At 41.3% G+C, this 18,355-nt stretch overlaps 2 protein-coding genes across 5 annotated transcripts in view; one reads left to right on the forward strand and one right to left on the reverse strand.

Annotated features, from left to right (window-relative positions):
* Nucleotides 1–3,420: 3,420 nt before the first annotated feature.
* On the forward strand, nt 3,421–4,325 carry LOC121608509 (C-C motif chemokine 4-like). Its single transcript, XM_041939812.1, has 3 exons — nt 3,421–3,701; nt 3,795–3,921; nt 4,120–4,325. The coding sequence occupies exons 1-3, from the start codon at nt 3,638–3,640 to the stop codon at nt 4,226–4,228; spliced, it is 300 nt and encodes a 99-aa protein (XP_041795746.1). The 5' UTR covers nt 3,421–3,637; the 3' UTR covers nt 4,229–4,325.
* A 2,232-nt stretch (nt 4,326–6,557) lies between these two features.
* The window catches only part of LOC121608520 (septin-7-like), a 43,958-nt gene continuing 32,160 nt past the window's right edge, over nt 6,558–18,355 (reverse strand). For all 4 annotated transcript variants that reach the window (XM_041939826.1, XM_041939825.1, XM_041939827.1 and 1 more), the window contains exons 9-13: nt 10,888–10,939; nt 10,604–10,729; nt 10,281–10,416; nt 9,796–9,941; nt 6,558–9,268 (exon numbers count right to left, since the gene is read on the reverse strand). In XM_041939826.1, the coding sequence (XP_041795760.1) occupies nt 9,229–9,268; nt 9,796–9,941; nt 10,281–10,416; nt 10,604–10,729; nt 10,888–10,939 (500 nt within the window). In that variant the 3' untranslated portion in view covers nt 6,558–9,228. The remainder of the gene's footprint in view (nt 9,269–9,795; nt 9,942–10,280; nt 10,417–10,603; nt 10,730–10,887; nt 10,940–18,355) is intronic.

An 18,355-nucleotide genomic window follows, 5' to 3' on the forward strand; every position in this document is an offset into this window, starting at 1 on the left:
GAGCGCTGACAGAATCAGACCTGTGCTGCGCAGCGGGCTCCACGTTCTGCACCTGCTGAGCAGTTCAAAGGGAGGCCATTTTACCGTACTAAATGGAGTAAACACGCAAATATATGGGGGCGGACGTAAGAAAAAGTTGCCAGTTGGGTATTGTTAATGATGATGGTCGACAGTAACACAGCCCGGATGAAAACTAGAGTACATCACTTTCCTTAAATGATACATTTTAAATTGTGAATGACGAACAAGACTTTGTTTTCATCATATCATTTTAATCAAATCAGCTTTAAATTTATCAAAACACTTCATTCACAGTCATTTTTACAATTTTTTTTTCTATTTTTCAGTTCACATGCATTTTCATTACCTTCAATTTTATTGTTTAGTTTTTGTTACCTCCACCGCTCACACAAATGTAGATCCCATTACATCATCACAATGGTATCGCTGCAGAGCTTCCACCAACACGACCAAGGTGTGTTTTAAGATGTGACACAGAGCTTTAACATAACTAATAATAAGATGTTACAGTGTGTGTTGAGTGAAGTCTGTTTAATACATGAATGGTGTATTTATTACACTGTTTGTGTTGTGTGTTAAAACAGATACAGACACACAGTAAACAGGCTGTTAAAGTGTGAGAATTAGCTATACAGTGAGACAGTCTAATACTGTAGGCTAACATCTCTCCCTTGACAGTTCATATTACATACAGAGACTTGGCTGTACAGTTTAGAGAACTGAGGTGCCTACTTCCTCTGTCATATGATGTCTGTAATGTAATTTCTATTCATGCATCCATTCTCTTCACAGCGGCTCCTTTCCCCAGCAACTGGTGCCAACTAATACAACGTGAATTTAACATTTTTAAACAAATAACCAGTACAGTGCAGAGATCTCTGACCTTACAGTGCCACCATAATCTATCTCACAACTGAAAACCGATTGATATACACTGCTACAAGAGACTAGATGCAGTGTGGCAGAAATCTCAAGCGTCTAGACAGTAGTAGAAACATCTTAAATAATTGTTTGATCAAACAATGATATAAATAATTCCTCTTGACATCAAGGGAGGAAGTAATTATTTATGCTTCTGAACATGAAACTTAGTGGCACCACAGTGACATTTCCTTCAATATTTGTCAAAGTGTAGTTCTAGGTTTACTTTAGTATGTTCTGACATATCAGTAGTTTAACTGCAACACCTGGTTCTCAAATGTATCTTTGAATAGTGATTATGACACATGACAAGCTCATGCATTATATTGGCAGCCTGGTGACAGACATATGCAAATTGATAACAGATAGTGATCATGAGGAAATTGATGGTGTTGCAAATGCATGCACAGAAGATATCGAAATGGGTCACAGATGCATTGCTAAATCTGGGTTTGTGTACACGTCTGAAAACAGCAGTGATAAGATCTCATACACCACACAGATTTGCATAAAGGCTAACTCAAGATCATGACGTTTTGTGGGGGTGTGTGGGTGTGTTCCAAAATGCCAGAAAGAGAGACAATGCATTACACTGCAACTTTAAACAAAAATACACAGACAAGCCCTTTAAACTAAACTCAAACTATATCATACTGGCTGGAATGACACTTTTTAAAGGGCTAGTTCGCGGAAATTACATATATTTTACATATTTTTACATATTTTATATTTTCTCTACTCTCTCTAAGATATTTCTTATATCCTATTTTATTTCCTTGTTCTTCAATGTCAGCAACTGCAACGGACCAAATTTTCCCTTTGGGATCAATAAAATATTCTGATTCTCAACACTTTAAACAGGAATGACATGTCTCAAAACATGGTCAGGTTAAACTTAAACGTCTTTCTGCATGACTTGATACCACTGATGAATGGAATGGTATCAATCTTAAACGGCCAAATATCAGCACCTGGACAGTATATACGCCGTACGGCTTTTCAACACCTCTCGGGGAGGGCGATAAAATCAACACAACAACTCCTGACTCACTACACACTCACACCACACACCATGGACACACGCACTTTATCACACACACATCTATATGCTGGACTTAAGTGTGGACAAACCGACTGTTGCACACTGTCATTTTGCACAACTGCACTACTGCGCTCACATTTAACCGCCAGATGTTTATCTTGTAAAGCTTAGTTCTATATTTTTATCTCACTATTTTTTTTTCTTATATTGTTAGTTGGTATTCTGTATTGTATTTTTGCCTCCTTACTTGAAAGTTGTTCATATTTTGCACGCCCTTGTGTTTCCACCCTATGAGCTGCTGGAAATGTAAATTTCTCTTTGGAGATTAATAAAGTATCTATCATCTATCTATACAGTATACAGTGTGGTCATCCCTACAGGACTGTCAACTCCTACAGTCTCGGTTGCATTTAAAAACCCACCAGCCTGTAACCTGACTTTGAGATTTTAATTTCTCTGACCTTGTTTTCTTTTGTTGCTGGAGTAGCCTGCTACAGGGAGCCGGGATAGAAATAAGATGCTGGGCTGCAATTTGCACCACATTCCTCCAAATTCCTTTCTGTGCAATTTGTGCAGTATTTCTACATTTTCTTTTCTAGAAAACTGGCCTCTAGATCTTCTTTGTGATAATTTGATTAAATGCATTTATATGCAACATATACACAGAATAAGCACTACACTGAGACAGTGAAGTTCTTGCACTAGGTTTTAACACAGGTACCCTCTTATAGGTCCTCAAGATCAAGTTTAAACATGACCCGGCTTAAGACCCTTGTCATGTCAGTTGATGTTTGCCTTTCGTGGTGCATATTCCTGAACCAATTTTCAATTGGCACAGACCAGCTAACACACAGTCCGGCCCCTGGAGTTCTGGGGCCTCACAGCTGTTGCTTGCTTTGCCCGTCTGATCCAGGTTTGAGTGACATATATAATTTTACAATCTCAGATGCTTAAGCTTAGACGTCATATAACTCACTTTTATGTACAGTCTTAGCTGCAGATTAAATGCATCTTTCCACTTTGTAAATTACTTTATTAGCTGCAGCAAAGATGATGAAATGCACAAAGTTACTGTACATTGTCAGGAATCGATAAAATGCCCGGACGAGCAAATAGTGTGCACGGCAGGTCATTCTGTGTGCATCTGGGTTGTTTTGCCACCATCTGATTCTGGAAGTGTAAAAGGTGAGAAGTTAAAAGCTCACTTCATGAGAAAATTGAAAACAGAAGGTCCTATAAACGTATGGTCTAAATAAAATGTGTTTCTGTTCTTTGTGCGGTTTGTACTTCTGTTGAAAACTTACAGAGCCTGACGTTTCCACGAACCAAACAAACACCAAGATGCAACATTAAAACTGAGAAGACTCTGCGGCAGGGGAGGTGATTGTAATCTCTACAACTAAACTCTGGCCTTTCCCTTTACTGTAACTTCCTTCCCCGAACTAGACAGCAGTGTTTGTTGGTGGTGGAAAGCTGAGGAGGTGTGGGGAAATTCTGTCCTCATGGCAGCATTAATTTTGGCTGGAAAGGCTGACATCATGCACATTTAAGTTCCACAATGGACGGGGTTTATATTGGACGTGGCGGTGAGAGTCGATCACAGCAAAGACAGAAGAAGAACAGCATCATCATCATCATCCTACAGACAGCATCATGAGGATTCTATGCTTCGCTCTGGGGCTGCTGCTTCTCGCCGTCTGCTGCTGCGACGCCATGCGTGAGTGATCTCTGTTTGCTCCTCATCGTGTTTTGTTTGACGGCTTCTCACTGGCATGTTTATAGTGACTTTATCCATCGACCTTCCTCACAGCTCAAGCTCTGCGGTACAGCACGGCACCTGGGAACTGCTGCTTCAACGTTTACACCCAAAAGATACCATTAAAGTTCGTATCTAGCATAACCAAGACCCACAGCTCCTGTCTAAAGCAGGCATTCATGTAAGTTTGTGCTTCATTCTTCTACTATTCTTCACTCATTATGGGTACTGAGATGACAAATAGAAAGACGGGCAGCCGATCACCTCCAGGCAGGCTTTCTCACTAGGGCACAGTATCCATAATAATGATTCACACTTCTTTTAAGCATGAACAAAACAAGGTGAAGGAACTGAGTTTTCTCTTCTGTGTGTTTTGCAGAGTCAAGACCATCAAAGGAAGACAGATCTGCTACAGCCAGACTTTCCAGTGGGCTCTGAATGTCTACAATCAGCTCTACAACACTGAGGGCAGTGGTCTGCAGCTCTGAACATGATCATACAACATGAACATTTTTGTATAATACTTTATCAGATTAATGCCTGGTTTTGCAGGCTTTAAGGCACAAATACTTGCATTATTTTAAATAGTTGTATGTCAATAAAACATTTATTGCTGTAATGGTATTTTGCTTTAATGTTTATTTTTTTATGAGGAAAAACACATTAAGTTGTACCATCTAGTTTTTGAGGGGTTTCAAGACTTTATCGCAGGCTATGCTTCTTTTTGAGTAGAGAAGGTAACCCAATGGCTCAGTTAGATTTCACGGAAATGGGTGTATGACTCATATGAGTGTTTTAAAATTGCCAGTGTTTATAGTTAAGGTACGGTGGTTTAAGTAAGTACAAACATGCAGACAGGACATGAACTGCAGGCTCCTGTGTCTAACACTTTGTACACCTATTCATCCAGCCCGGTCTTTGATACACTAGCTCCTTTTGTCTACTATATAACCACAGCAATATGCCACCATTGTTCATTTACAAAAATAGTATCAGGTTGAAGGAACATGGGTGACTGCTCTGAAATTTTGATGGCAGGTTGCTGGTGTCAGGTTGTCCCTGTGGTTCTGTAAAACGTAAAAAGTTTCATTAAAATGTGCATGGCCCTTTAAAACAATAGACAGACAATTTGGGACACATTTGCTTTCTAGCCTAAAGTTAGTACTAAATACGGTCGATTGTGTGTGCCGTTGCTGTACACTATTCCCCTATTCTCCCACAATGCAATGAACAGAGGAAATGGAGGAGTCGCCCCCAGCTGGAAGAAAATGTGGATGGTGGTGAAACATCTCCAGAAAGACCTTGGAAAAGTAATAAGCCTTAAGAAAGACACTTCATTCTCTATTTGTCGTTCTGCCAATAGGAAGAGAACCAGGAAGTTTAGATAAGGTGGGGGTGTGGCCAGCTAGAGTCTCTCTTTGGGACCATGCGGCCTGTTCAGGTGAGTTTGCGTGGTAAGACACAGAGTTGGCTTGTTTTTTGATCTTTTTGGTTGTTTTCCTGTTTTGTCTGCTTCTTGAAGGAAATGTTAGGGTTTGTTTTCCTGCTCTGTTTGCTTTTTGAAGGAAATGGTAGGGTTTGCTGCTTCTTGAAGGAAATGTTAGAAGAGGCTGTTAAATCTAGTCTGTGGTTTAGGCCTCCACCTTCAGCACCTTCTAAATTTTCCACCCCCTACCCGAACAAGGGTCTGTATCCAATCCCTACTTTCATCTTTTGACTCTACCTCTTTATTTTCTATCCCCTACCCGAACCAGGGTTTGTATTCCCACCCCGCTTTTTCTTGGTGCAGTTGGTGAGAGGCAGGGGTAGATGATGGTAGTGTGGCAATCGGCAGTTACATGTGGCATCTAGGCCTGTGGTAGCATTGTAGCAGCTAACAATAGCTAAAGCGGTGAGAGTATGATAGTATCTTAGCAGTTAGTATTGGTAGCTAGCAATTAACATTAACAGTATAGGTGAATCTAGCGTTATTGTCTTCTTCTGTTCCTCTTAGCAGGTAGCGGTTAGCACGTAACATTAGCTAAATGGTAGCATCGGAACTGTATTGTCTTCTTCTGTTCTTCCTAGCGGTTAGCAGTAGCATTAGCAATAGTTAAATGGTAGCATCGGTACTGGCCACTACCTGGAGCATCTCTGGGTCAGTTGAACGTGGCGGTGCTGTTTGGATTGTGTAGGAGCAGTGTGAACTGGCACTAGGGGGGGTGACTCTGGGACGCCGGAGTTCACTGCCTAACCTCCTGGAGGTGTAGTGGGACTAAGTAGGCGAAACACTGTTGAAGGGAGGTTTCCACCTGATGACCCCCAGAGACGTGTTAGGAATCACTGCTCTTTGGCATGTATAGAGGCAGATTAGAGCTCCAAGGTTCTTCACTGAGAATGAATCCTCTTTTTGAGCACAAGTATCTTGTGTTTAAATTAACTGTGCTTTAACTATATTTATGTCCCAAAGTCTGATACATAAGTTTGATGCACATCTGACCTCACATGTGTTGTATTATTTCATGTTAGTATAAAGCAGTTAAGAATGAATCTTTTTGTACGCTAACTGCTCCACAGTATGCTAAAGAAATGATGATGCTGTACATACTGTATAGAACTAATATGTAATCTGGATTTGGGACACAGAAGGTGACAGATATGTGCTTGTTATCAGTTCTTCTACTCCTTTAGAAAATGATATCCCTAAACAAACATTTTTAGTAAAAAATGTAAATATAATGTCATGTAGGTCATAGAAGTTGAAGCAGAATACTGACTATATTACAGGATTTTTCAGTTCATGAGTGTGTTAAACAGAATACTTACACACATTGAGAGTTAAAGCATAACTTTGTCAACTTTAATATTAACCATGTACGGTTAGAGACAGGACACATAATAAAACAAAGAAGAGAAGCAGATTGCATCTACTTGAGAAAAAAAATGCTTGCCCTATTTTTCTGAATCAACAAGGTTATTATCTCAGGATTGACATAAATTTTCATGAAAAAAAAAAATAATCTGCTGTTTTTCTGAATTAATGAGATATCTCATGCTCCCAGGAAAGGGTTTGGGTTTGAGACACTAGGAAACACGCGTGTCTTTAAGTAATATAGATGGCAGTGTTATCAGCTACAGCTCTGCTGCAGGGTCAGGCTGCAGCTGAGAGCTTCCTGCAGGATTCTGAGGGATGTTTTACAACTTTTCCCAGAATTCTGAGACAATAAACTCGTTCATTCAGAAAAACAGGGCAAACTTTTTTTTCTCAAGTGAATTCATTATGCTTCTGTACAAAACAGTGTACATATATAAAAAAAGAAAATATTACAAAAAAAACAAACAAACAAAAAAATTCCACCTAAACTTGCGTCTATGTTAACTTGGTGTTACTGGGAGGGTGAGTGGTTCACAAGCATTTCAAAGAAAAGTTTAGTCACTTCTTTTAACTTGTTGGACCACAGAATTGCTTTTCTCTGGACTGGAGAAAATGTAGTGTAACAGAGCGGTCCTGAGAGGGTGTACTCATTGGCATAGATGTATACAGTTTACAGTATATGTATGTGTGTGTGTGTGTGTGTTTAAATGACTGGAAATATATTCATGGATTCTTAAGACAAGTTTTACATAACAGGTTCTGTTCTGAGTACAAGTTCTGTTGTTATTCCTGGCGCGTAATATTCTGGAAAAAAAAACAAAAAACAAAAACCCTCAAGAAATAAAGGCAACTGAACAGCCTCCAGTATGTACACAATATATGCATTTCCATCATGAACAAATCCATACAGGTAATCCTTTATGTGCTGAAGGTGTAAGATTTGTCCTTTAAATGCATCACGATGACTGTGGGCAGTCTGAAAAACTATACTAAAATAACAGATTCATCTATGAGTCCTTTAAGAAAACTACAAGGGATTTAAGGAGTCATTCTTCAACCGTACATACAGTATTATCAATATAATCGTCATATGAAAATAAAACATGATCACTCTCGGAAAGGTCTATCAAGGGTTCGGATGTGTCGCAGCTCTCTGCTTTCTCACTCAGACCTGGACTTCACATATTTTGTTTCAAAGAACAGCATTATGTGTAGGTGAAGTCAGACACAAATCTACGGCTGCATTGGCAAACTTCTCCAAACAGTTGCGTTTCTGCGGAGTCCAGGGTCAAAGCAAGGTTAAAGGAATATTTCAGCTCTTTAATGAAGTGTCCCTTTGGAGGTTATACAGGAAAAAGGAAAACTCGCAGAAAAAGGGCTCAAAGTCTATGACAACATCCATCACTTACATCACAATATAAAACGTCTTTGTAATCACTGTAACCTGTAAAGTCGTACACACCAGTGAGGCTTTTGCATATTGTCTTCTTTTTAAATAGGAAACACACACTGCAATGACAATATCCTGGCTGCTGTTACACACCACATTCTCATCTCCCTTCTTCTGTCTGTCTGGCTCAGATCAGACAGTATCTATGACCTCAAACACAGCAACCGATAAAACACACCTGCTCATGCACTGTAAATGCTGTCTGAAGGCCCGGTCACACCTTAACTTTTAAAATGGCTAAATTCTCATCAGTGGGTTGGGCTGCGAGGGCGAATTTTTCACGCAGATTTTGGTGAACTTTAAAGCCAGAAAACATGCTGCTGACCAATAGCAAGCTATCTGGACAGTGCTGACCTTTGAGGGAACAGAGTACAAAATAGCTGGTGAAACTAGCAGTGATGCACCATCCAATCTTAATCTCCTCCGCTGGAGTATAAACTGCTCCACCAAAGAGGAATGGTTTGCAAGCAGCTATAATAAGTTTGCTAACAGGAGAAAAAGGTTTTTCGCCACTTTCCGGTGTGACCAGGCCTCGATCCCACCCGACTCCTCCCTGCTCAGCTGCCACCTGATTCAGTTGCCTTCCCTCACATACACTCGCCCCTTCTCCTCACACACTCTCAGTGAGGTCTGTATGACGGAGTGTGTTAATGTGTTTACACTTGTGTTACGTTTTCGAGAACAATAAAACAAAGCGCGTCAAAGAGAGGGACAGGACGTCTATCTGCAGATCTATGGACTATGTAGAGAACATACAACTACTACATGTGTACAAATGGCTATGCATGGTCCCTGCCATGTGTTATCTCCGTACTGTAGCTCAGAGGAACTCAGCCTTCTCCTCTTTGTCAGGAAATATAGGAAAATAGAATTTCACAAAAACATGCATTCCCCATGAAAAGAAAAGGTTTCAGCAGATACGGTGAAACCCTGCGGAGAGACGATGACGTGGGCTGTTGTGGGCATTTGCATGTGTGTATATGTGTGTGTGTGTGTGAATGGCGTCCCTGTCACATGTGCTGCTTATCAAATGTAACACAGAGGAATGTTGTGGAATGTGCTGAGTGTCATACTGTATCTCTTATATCTTTGTGTCTATGTTCTGAGCGCCACGGTAGATGTGAACTTCAGAGGGGATGAAGAAAAAAATGAGTTTATGTGAAACTGAAGGGAAGGTCGTGTCTTCAAAAGATTTTTCCTTTCTTCTTGTTCTTTTCCATCGTCCTGTGCGAAAAAAAACAGAAAGGTGAGAGCATTATTTCACACGCAAACGTCGTTTTACTTTCGCTTTACTGGCAGCTTGGGAGTAAACAGCAGCCATCTTTAAGGGTTGAGTCACCCACAAAAAATAAACATCTCATCTCATTTGCCAGTCAGCTTTGTTTTGTTGGCCAATATAATGATCACTTCCTGTTCGCCACTGTCTATGACATCATGAGCTCCGGCTGCAGTTTGGTCAATAATGCTGAGATAATTAATATTTTTGTGTAAACTCTGCCAAAACCAGGTAAGATAAATAAACACACACCAGGGGTTGAATAGTCTAATAACAGAACTTCCTTGATCTCCATTAAAAAAACATCATGAGGTCAAGAAAAGATGTGAAGGTGAATTCAGAAGGATTTAGGAATAGACAACCGCCTCGCTAAGAGAATCCCACTGCACTAGCACTAGGCTGCGTAGTCGTGGTGCTACACTTATGAAGTTGCATACGGCTGAGTGAGCTGTTCAAAAGTGCGCGTGTTACTGACTTGGAGGCATCCAGTTTCTGCTGCTCGAGGATTTTCTGCTGAGCCTCCCAGTTGGCCTTCTCATCCTCAAACACTCGTCTCTTCTCCTCCAGCTCTTTGTACTGCGCCTCCAAGTTCCTTTTCATCTGTTCGTGGCGTCGCTCCAGCTGAGGGTCAAAACATTAAATGGACTCACTCTTGAACACAAAGAACTTCATGAAACACTGATTGACTTGAACTTGGAGACACAAGTCCATCTCATGATGGCTTTTTTGAATTGAATAGATCTTGCTGGATTTTTACTGTATCAGCACCAAATTTAGCAAACAGCATCAGGGGAGTGAGACACACATTTCTTTTGTAAATGAGCAAAATCGGTAGTCCAAATCCGGTTTGACTTTTAGAGGTCAATTAATTGCATCACATTAGACTCGTAGAAAGATGACAATGCAAAAATCTAAAAAAAACACCATACGTAAAATCTACAGCACAGACAGCAGACCCACCTCAGCCTCTGAGTCCTTCAGCTTCTGCTTCTTCTCCTTAACCTTCATTTCAAAGACCTGTTCCATTTCTGCCTCCATCTTCTTCATTTTCATCACATGCTCCCGGCGCTCCTCCTCCATCTGTGCCAGGGGACTCCTGTTGACCACGGCAGAGGCTCATTGTTAATACTCAAAGAAAAGGACAGCTGCTACATGAATGAGCGTTACTTTCTCCTGAACACGGTCAAGGTTGTCAATAAATAAACAAGCGGTCACTGTACTGTTTCCACAGTAAGGTGTTCCCTGTCATTGAAAGAAATAGTAGCTCAGTGACTGAGGCATACTTAGTCAGCTGTCCCTTGGTCTTGGTAGTGTCCACTCCATTACAGGTGACGGCAGCCAGTTTCTTACTGCGGTAATTCTCGTAGTGGACGTTGTTGGTGACATCCTTTAGATCCTGCATGTGGGTCCTATGAAGGGGACAAAGAGAAATTTGTCAGCCTCTAGTGGCCTCTTTGAGGTTGGTTTGACAGGACTCCTTAACCGGTTTCATTCTTCAAAGAGTAAGAAATCAAGCTGCAGTCATGGGATTAAGTTAGGAGAAATAAATGTTGAGAAGAACGCTCACCTGATCAGCATGTTGCGTAGCACAGTGAAGTCACAGTGTTCCCCATTCTCCACTGAAACACACAGGGAGAGAGAGGAAAACAGAGAGGGAGAGAGAGACACACATATCAAAATCACTATACATGAAGACTTCTCATAGCAAATATCATAACGATCGTGATCTGGTCTCAAGGGAAACTGAACTGGAGAGGCTCTACATGAATATCTGAGCTTTGACAGGTGCTTGCACACACAGGCTGTGTTTGGAATCGCATAGTAACGCACTGCCTCCAACATAATCAATATGTGCTGCATACCGCCAACTAAATGGAACAATTAAGTATACCATTACCACCAGACTGATCATACTGAAGTATAGTCAAGCAAGACGGTCATGTGCTGCACTCACATGAACATATCACATGACTGACAGCCGGTGTCAGCCAGCCAGCAGCTCCCTCACATCAGGTGTTATCTGGATAAACTGACCACATATTGGAAATCTAAATGGTGATGTGATTACAGCATAGCCTGACTCAAAATCTCCAACACTCTGCAGGCTGAAGAGATGCAATGCATTGTGGGGCAGCTGAGTACGTCCAGTAAGCCCACACCACATACTTCTTGCTGATCTAGTATACATCTCGGCATTTCTCGTGTACACAAAATTCACATAATGTGCAGTTGGAACAAAAAATATACTCAAATTGATTTCACATGTAGCAAGAAAACTACGTTAGAATGCAATTCCAAACACAGCCGAAGTGTCTTACAGGTGTTAAACCACTGCAATGAACTCTAGGTAAATTGACCAGATTTACAGTCTAACTAACTGCTGTGGTCTATCTATGTGTTCACATTGAGAGGCAGCCCCAGCAGAGACACGTTATTGTGTTTTTGGTGAGTACGATCAGCACAACAGTAGTGTCTGTTATTCACATGATAAAACACAGAGTAGTGGTAATACAGAAAAAAAATAGATTAAAAAAGAAGCACAACGCCACGTTAAATTTAATGTTATCGGTACAACCACACATATCACAGTATGTAAAAATCATTCGCTCATCACTTATAAAGAGAGGGGTACACTGAGAGAAGGGTATTTTCAGGTGTAGTCAGTGTTTAAAGTCAAGGTAGAATTGTAGAATATCAGTCATAGTAGCACATTAACAGAAAACAAAGGGCAGAGGGACGTGAGGCCATGATCACATAGGACGGTTTGAATACGAGCACCCGGCTATCGTTGAGAAACGGTGGAGACAGCTGAGCTGCTGGGATCCGCCTTCAACAGCAAACAATTCTGTTCGTTAACATCAGAATTACTTCTTTTGTATATTTAGCCAAGTTTGCAAATGTTCTGTACTTTACAACAGAGTGTAGAAAACACTGATTTATCACCAACAGGCTTCTAAAGGTCATTTTTAAGTGCAAATTTAAGAGATTTGCATTTTCCAGGAAAACCAGAAGTAGTTCCTCAATTTATTGGTTTATTATTATTTGAAAATGTAGCTATAGAATTGCTTTATCTAAATGCATTAGCATTAGCATTTATGTTTCTAATTATATGTAACGATTTCTAATACATCCTGTCATACCTGCTAATGTATTTACCTACAGGCAGTTTGGACTGTGTACTTCCAAAACTTTAAAGTGCACCAGGTAAGCATCCTTTAGTGGTGGCTGACTAAGAGCAACAACAGGGACATTATCAGCTTGGCATATGTGTTAGCAAACACTTGCAGCAGACACAGAGCAACACTAGCATTAAGTAGTAGGTGTGTGTGTCTGCTGTTTGGCTCTGGGCAGTACTGTACAGTGGGTTTCCACGGAGCTTTTTGCTGAAAACAATACTGATGAGACCAGTGGGAGAAAACACTAAAGTTGCATCCATTAAACCCTTTAAAGCCATTAAACGAGCCCTTTAACATTACACATGGCCAGCAACCCTGGATCCCCGAAAAATAGGTGGGAAAAAAAATAGAAATGTTGTTGAATAAGATTTTGGAGTCTTGACCTGACTTCAGTACAGCTGATTTGTTGTAGGCAACAGGACCTGCATCTTAGTGCTACAATATGCAGCCCTGGTGCTTTCCATCGAACAGCATAGTAATGATTTGTGAGATTTGACCTCCTGCTCTGTTTTCATAGTGATGCTCACAGCTGAGATTTGTGTTTCAGCACAAGGAAAAAAAATCCTCCTATCTGATCACAGCCTTTCACTGTTGGACCCCACAGATGCCACACAGTTAGAACAAAGAGTTCTTGGTCAGACGGCAGTAAACACAACTGGTGTCATTTCAACATGGTACAGTTAGATGGCTGTGAGTATTCAACTCATCGACAAAGACATGGTTACACGGTCAGACGGGATTCTGGAAAAGGACTGCAGATAAACTGCTGCTGAGGATGTATGTGGTGGATGTCCAGCCTCCTCTTCATCAAATACGCTGCTCCTTAATGGTTAGCCTCCACCCCACTGGCAGACAGTCATCATCAGGGGAGCGAATAAGGAGGACACCTTACCATTGATGAAACTTAAGCAGTCCCGCAGCCCCTTGGCCTCCAAAGCCAGCCAATGACCTCTTGTCTCTTCTAGAGGAGGGAGCTCTGACGGAGGGGAGGGGTATGGTTTTTCAGTTACTGTCTGCGCCCAGTGGGGGCTAAATCTGGGTCTGGAGCAGCTGGATTTATTACGGCTCAGACTTGGCCCGGTTTGAGCACAGAATCGGCATATGCTTGGCCCAGATTCAGCCCAGATTTGGCCCGGATCAACACCATAACCTGCATGTGTCCAAGCTGACTGGCTAAAGAGTGCAGGGCTTGTAGAGGGAGTGTGGTGGTTGAAGGGGGTGTTACATGAGGATCTCTGCATGACCAGCCGGGGGGTGCAAGCCTCAATGTGGGAATAAGTGAAGGAGCTAAGTGGGGTCAAGGGTCATTGGGGAAAAACAAAATTGTAACTGATAGTAGGCAGATCTTAAATACTGATGAATGGCAGAAAATACCTGATGCATACTCCATTTTTATTTTAACTGAAGTCATTTTACTTTCTTTTTTGTCAATCATGGACTAAAAAATGTCTCAGTCCATCAGGTGTTTTGAGCCTGAGTGCTTTATCTATTAGCAGTGTGTATTTAGGCCATGATGATGAACTGCACTGGTTTAATGAATCAAGAGCACACATCTGCTTATCTGAAACATGCATTGTGTGTGTGAGCATGTGCGTGAGCAGGATTCTTTGCAAACATGTTTCTACGTTAACAGTCTTACATTAAAATTCCAAGTATGCTAATGAGTGAAAATCCACGATACCAAGCCACATGTTACCTTGATGACTTAAATGAACTGCTACATGCCCTTTGGGAAAACACTAACTCACCATTAACTGCTCATGAACCTATAAGCAATGCATTAGTATGGTGGATCCCAGTCCTTGGTCCAGCGACACAGCGAGGCCTGCACGCCGTTCTCAACCTGCACCAACGCGATTCACTCAGCTCAAAATGTAGAGAGCTGAATCATGCGGTGAAGCAGGGCCGCGATTAAACGGTACTGCTGCATGTGTCACCACTGGCGCAAAGAAGGGACCCACAGTATTAGAGTGATGTTTCTATCGCAGCTGTAGCTTCAGCAACAAACAGCCTCTAGTTCTCTCCATGACTATTCACAGCATCAGACCTGGGACAAAACAAGTGAGCAGGTGAAAGCTTTAAACCTGCTGAGAACACCAGACAGGTATGCCAGGTCCACGAACCTCCTCAAATGCACCTTGCAGGATAATTCCTGTTTATTCCAACCTTGGTTTTGTTTTTGTAATTTTGGCCGTCATTCTTCTCAGTAATCATAATGTTACGCTGTCCAAGTTGATTGCAGAGATGTGGGAACACGGTGACATCACTAAAAAGAAGACTGACGTGGCCAGCAAGACGAGCAGGCAGGTTTCACACAAACCCCCAGGTTACCAAAACCTTTTGGACCAACTCTACTTGCTGTCGTTGAGCTCACACAGTTTTCCTGTGCAATGAGGGATTATTAGCAACATTTCAGGTGTGCCCACTCTCATTTTTACCGCCATATAAAGCGTTTTGATCATCTGGCTAAATTGTTGGCTTGTGTTTCTTGTGTCAGCTGTCATATCAAATTACATCCCGTTTCTGTTGAATGACTGAGGCTTAACAGGGGTGGGCTTGGCTGGTGCTCGCATGGGAGACAGTTGCTGCTCGAAGTGCTGTTGGTGAGCTAAAAGGGGACAATTTTCCCTCCTGGTCCTGATAAAAAATCCCAATGCCCCAGCACAGTGATGGGGACAATGCCTTCAGAAGAGATGTTAAGCCAAGGACCAGACCCACTGTGCTCATTAAACATCCCATGGCACTTATTCTAAATCTGGCCACCTCATCATCATCACTGTGGTGGTTGAGGTGAGTTTCACCCCTTCACTGAAGCTTTAAGTCTCATCACAAAGTGCTATATAAATGTAATCCATTGTGATTCTTACCCCGTCAGACTTCATTGTAGCGGTGTAACCCTGTTCCCAGAGCTCAGTAATTACTGTGGTTAGTTCAATATTGTCGTGACTGAAAGGAATGACAGTCAAAGCTATCAAAGTAAGTAACAGTAATAAGTTTTAATAAAGTGGAATTAACCTTTAAAAACATACAGTGAGGTTTTTCAAAGCTAAATGATAAGAACAAAGACAACAAAACAATCATTCATGTGTCACTTTTGTAGATCACTGGCCTTTGTGCCCCATGCTAACACCTAGCACAAACTATACTAGACATTTAGACACTTGACATTTGACTATTGTAAAACGTTCATAAAACTTGTCAGTGCTCTCTGGTGGAGGCAACGCTGTTTCAAAATTACCCCAACATACAGTGTATTTGGGATTTCCCTACCACAATTTCTCATTACTTACCAGCCAACATATACACTATTACCAATGTATGTGTAATAAATTAAGATAAGTTGATGATAACATGGTGGTAAGGCTGGTAATTTATACCAAATGATAGGAGGATGAAAACTTCTAAGCTTCAAACTACTAAGATATACAGCAGATGGTGAAAAAGGTTTAGCACACTTTTACAATGACAGTGCTGTTCGAACAGACCACACCAACATAACTCATGTGCAGAGCCACATGTGGTGTGTGTAGTCCAAGTACGAGTACGATCCCATTCAAGAACGACTGACAAAATATGAGACTCTAAATTAAATACAACCGAACTCCAAAAAAGTTGGGATGCCGTGTGAAACAAACAGAATGCGATCATTTGCAAACAAACTGGCTCGCTCCAACCTCGCTTATGAACGACTGAGCCTTTCCAGGATGCTCCTTTCACACCCAATCATGATGCTATCCCCTGTTACCAATCAACCTGTTTACCTGTGGAATGATCCAAACAGGTGATTTTGGAGCGTTCCACAGCTTTGCCAGTCTGTTGTTGTTCCTGTCCCAGCCTATTTGAAATGTGTTGCTGCATAAAATTTGGAATAATAATAAAAATGACAATAATAAAATTTACAAAAATCCATGAAGTTGGTGAGGTGAAACACTAAACATGTTGTCTTTGTCCTGTTTTCAACTGAGTACATGTCAGAAAGGACAAGCAAATGATCACATTCTGTTTTATCCATGTTTTACTCAGCGACACACCTTTTTAGAATATGGGTTGTTTTATATAAATAATTTCAACTCGAATCTTTTTTAATAAAAGCAAAGTCTTCTGACTCTAGGCACTGGCAGCTGTAGAGGCTCATTCAGGATGGTGTGTGATAAGTGTTAGCAAAGAGCGCAGGGGACAACATTCTACTGAGAACACATGAATGACTGTGGTGTCTTTGTTCTTTTTATTTTCAAAATAAAATATGTTCACGTTAATATGTCCATGTTCTCGTCGTTTTCAAATGTTTCCGAAATATGGTTTGTTCAGGACTTAGAACGGTTTTGATCAGTATTCAGCCCAAGTCTGATTAGAGCATTGGTTTGACCATCAGCCTAATGATGAAACAGCACAGCAACAGAAAAGTGGAGGGAAAGGAGGGATGGAGAGTTTGGGGGACACTCTGAGGGGGGAGCAGGGGAGAAAATGAGGTTGAAATAAAGTGAAAGATGGTTTGGTTTACCAAAAATGCCCTCTGTCAGTCATGGAAAAGAATAGACAAAGAAAAAAGAAAAAAGAGAGAAAAGAAAGAATGAAAAAGTGAAAGACTGATAAACGGTCAACCACAGAGCAACAAAGGTATATTACTTTATATACACAATATATCAGCTTTCAGAGGACTTCCAAACAAATGAAAACTAACACACTAGTCAGAGCAACAACAGTTCACTGCGGCTAAAGGTGAAAGCACGGCAGTCTCCGATGTCGGCTGGGTCAGTCAGTGCTTGCTGCCATACTGAACATAGAACATATCAATTAACTCACTGTGTCTATCCCCCTTTCCAGAATCACCATCAGGGTCAGGACCAACGCTACAAAAAGGACTGTGTGCATGTCAGGTTGTTTGTGTAGAGGGGAAGACAGGTGGGTGCACAGTATAACGCAACAATGTAAAAACTGCCAGATAGCTTCAAACTTGTCAAAATGTAACAGCATCTATAGGAACATGTTGCACTCATTTATTTCCCAATTGCAAGAGAAGTAAACTATGCAATCATTTCTGTCTTGACCACGGGGATACATATGTGAGAAAATACTCATTATGCAAGGTTCACTTATTGCGCTACTCCAGAAGCAATCTTTAAGAGTCAGTTCTCTGTGTAAAACAGTCTGAAGACGCATCAGGCTACCAGTCGCTGGGAAGTGATGCTCGAAAACCATCCAGGTGCCACGCACTGCCGCTCAAACCCTCAACAAGGTGTTCGTAAAGTTTAAAGACTTTATGTAAACATCTGCTGACAGGTGAGGGGCTGACAGAGCTGTCGTCATCTTCGGGTCAATTTTGATCCGTTTTCAAGTGTTTGCATATCATATAGTAGATGGGAAGACAATACGAGGGTTTTTAATATAACTCTTTCACACACAACCTGGACTTCAACAACACAATGAAGAACAAAAGAGAAAAAAGGCTGCCTGACTGACCAATAGGAGTTGTTATTGGAATAAGAGCAGGATACCTCCCTGGCTTCCTGGCTGCCAAAACTGCCCATCATTGTTGTTTCATGGGGCCAAGATGGAGGTACCGTGTGGGTACCTTAATTACTTTACTGTAAAAGGTTGCACTTCCAGGTCAAGAGTACATTTTGACAAGTCATTGTATTACCTGGTAGTTAATACAGTCAGTGGATACAGGAAGTCATTGTGGGAAACATGCACATGTCCCACTCTCTCAGGAATATCATGCTTCATTCATCATGTTTGCGATAACACTGCGACTGCTGGACATTCTCAAACTCAACAACCTTCAAACACCAACATGCGACGGCCTCTCTCTCACATCTGTCGCTGTCTGACAAACGTTCAGTGACACGCCGTTTGACA

Source organism: Chelmon rostratus, chromosome 6 (genome assembly GCF_017976325.1).
Source record: "Chelmon rostratus isolate fCheRos1 chromosome 6, fCheRos1.pri, whole genome shotgun sequence".
Lineage (NCBI taxonomy): Eukaryota > Metazoa > Chordata > Actinopteri > Chaetodontiformes > Chaetodontidae > Chelmon > Chelmon rostratus.

Coding starts and splice junctions, on each gene's coding strand:
- LOC121608509 (XM_041939812.1), top strand. CDS start 3,638: ATGAGGATTCTATGCTTCGCTCTGGGGCTGCTGCTTCTCGCCGTCTGC. Junction 3,702..3,794: donor CTGCTGCTGCGACGCCATGC/GTGAGTGATCTC, acceptor CCTTCCTCACAG/CTCAAGCTCTGCGGTACAGC. Junction 3,922..4,119: donor TGTCTAAAGCAGGCATTCAT/GTAAGTTTGTGC, acceptor TGTGTTTTGCAG/AGTCAAGACCATCAAAGGAA.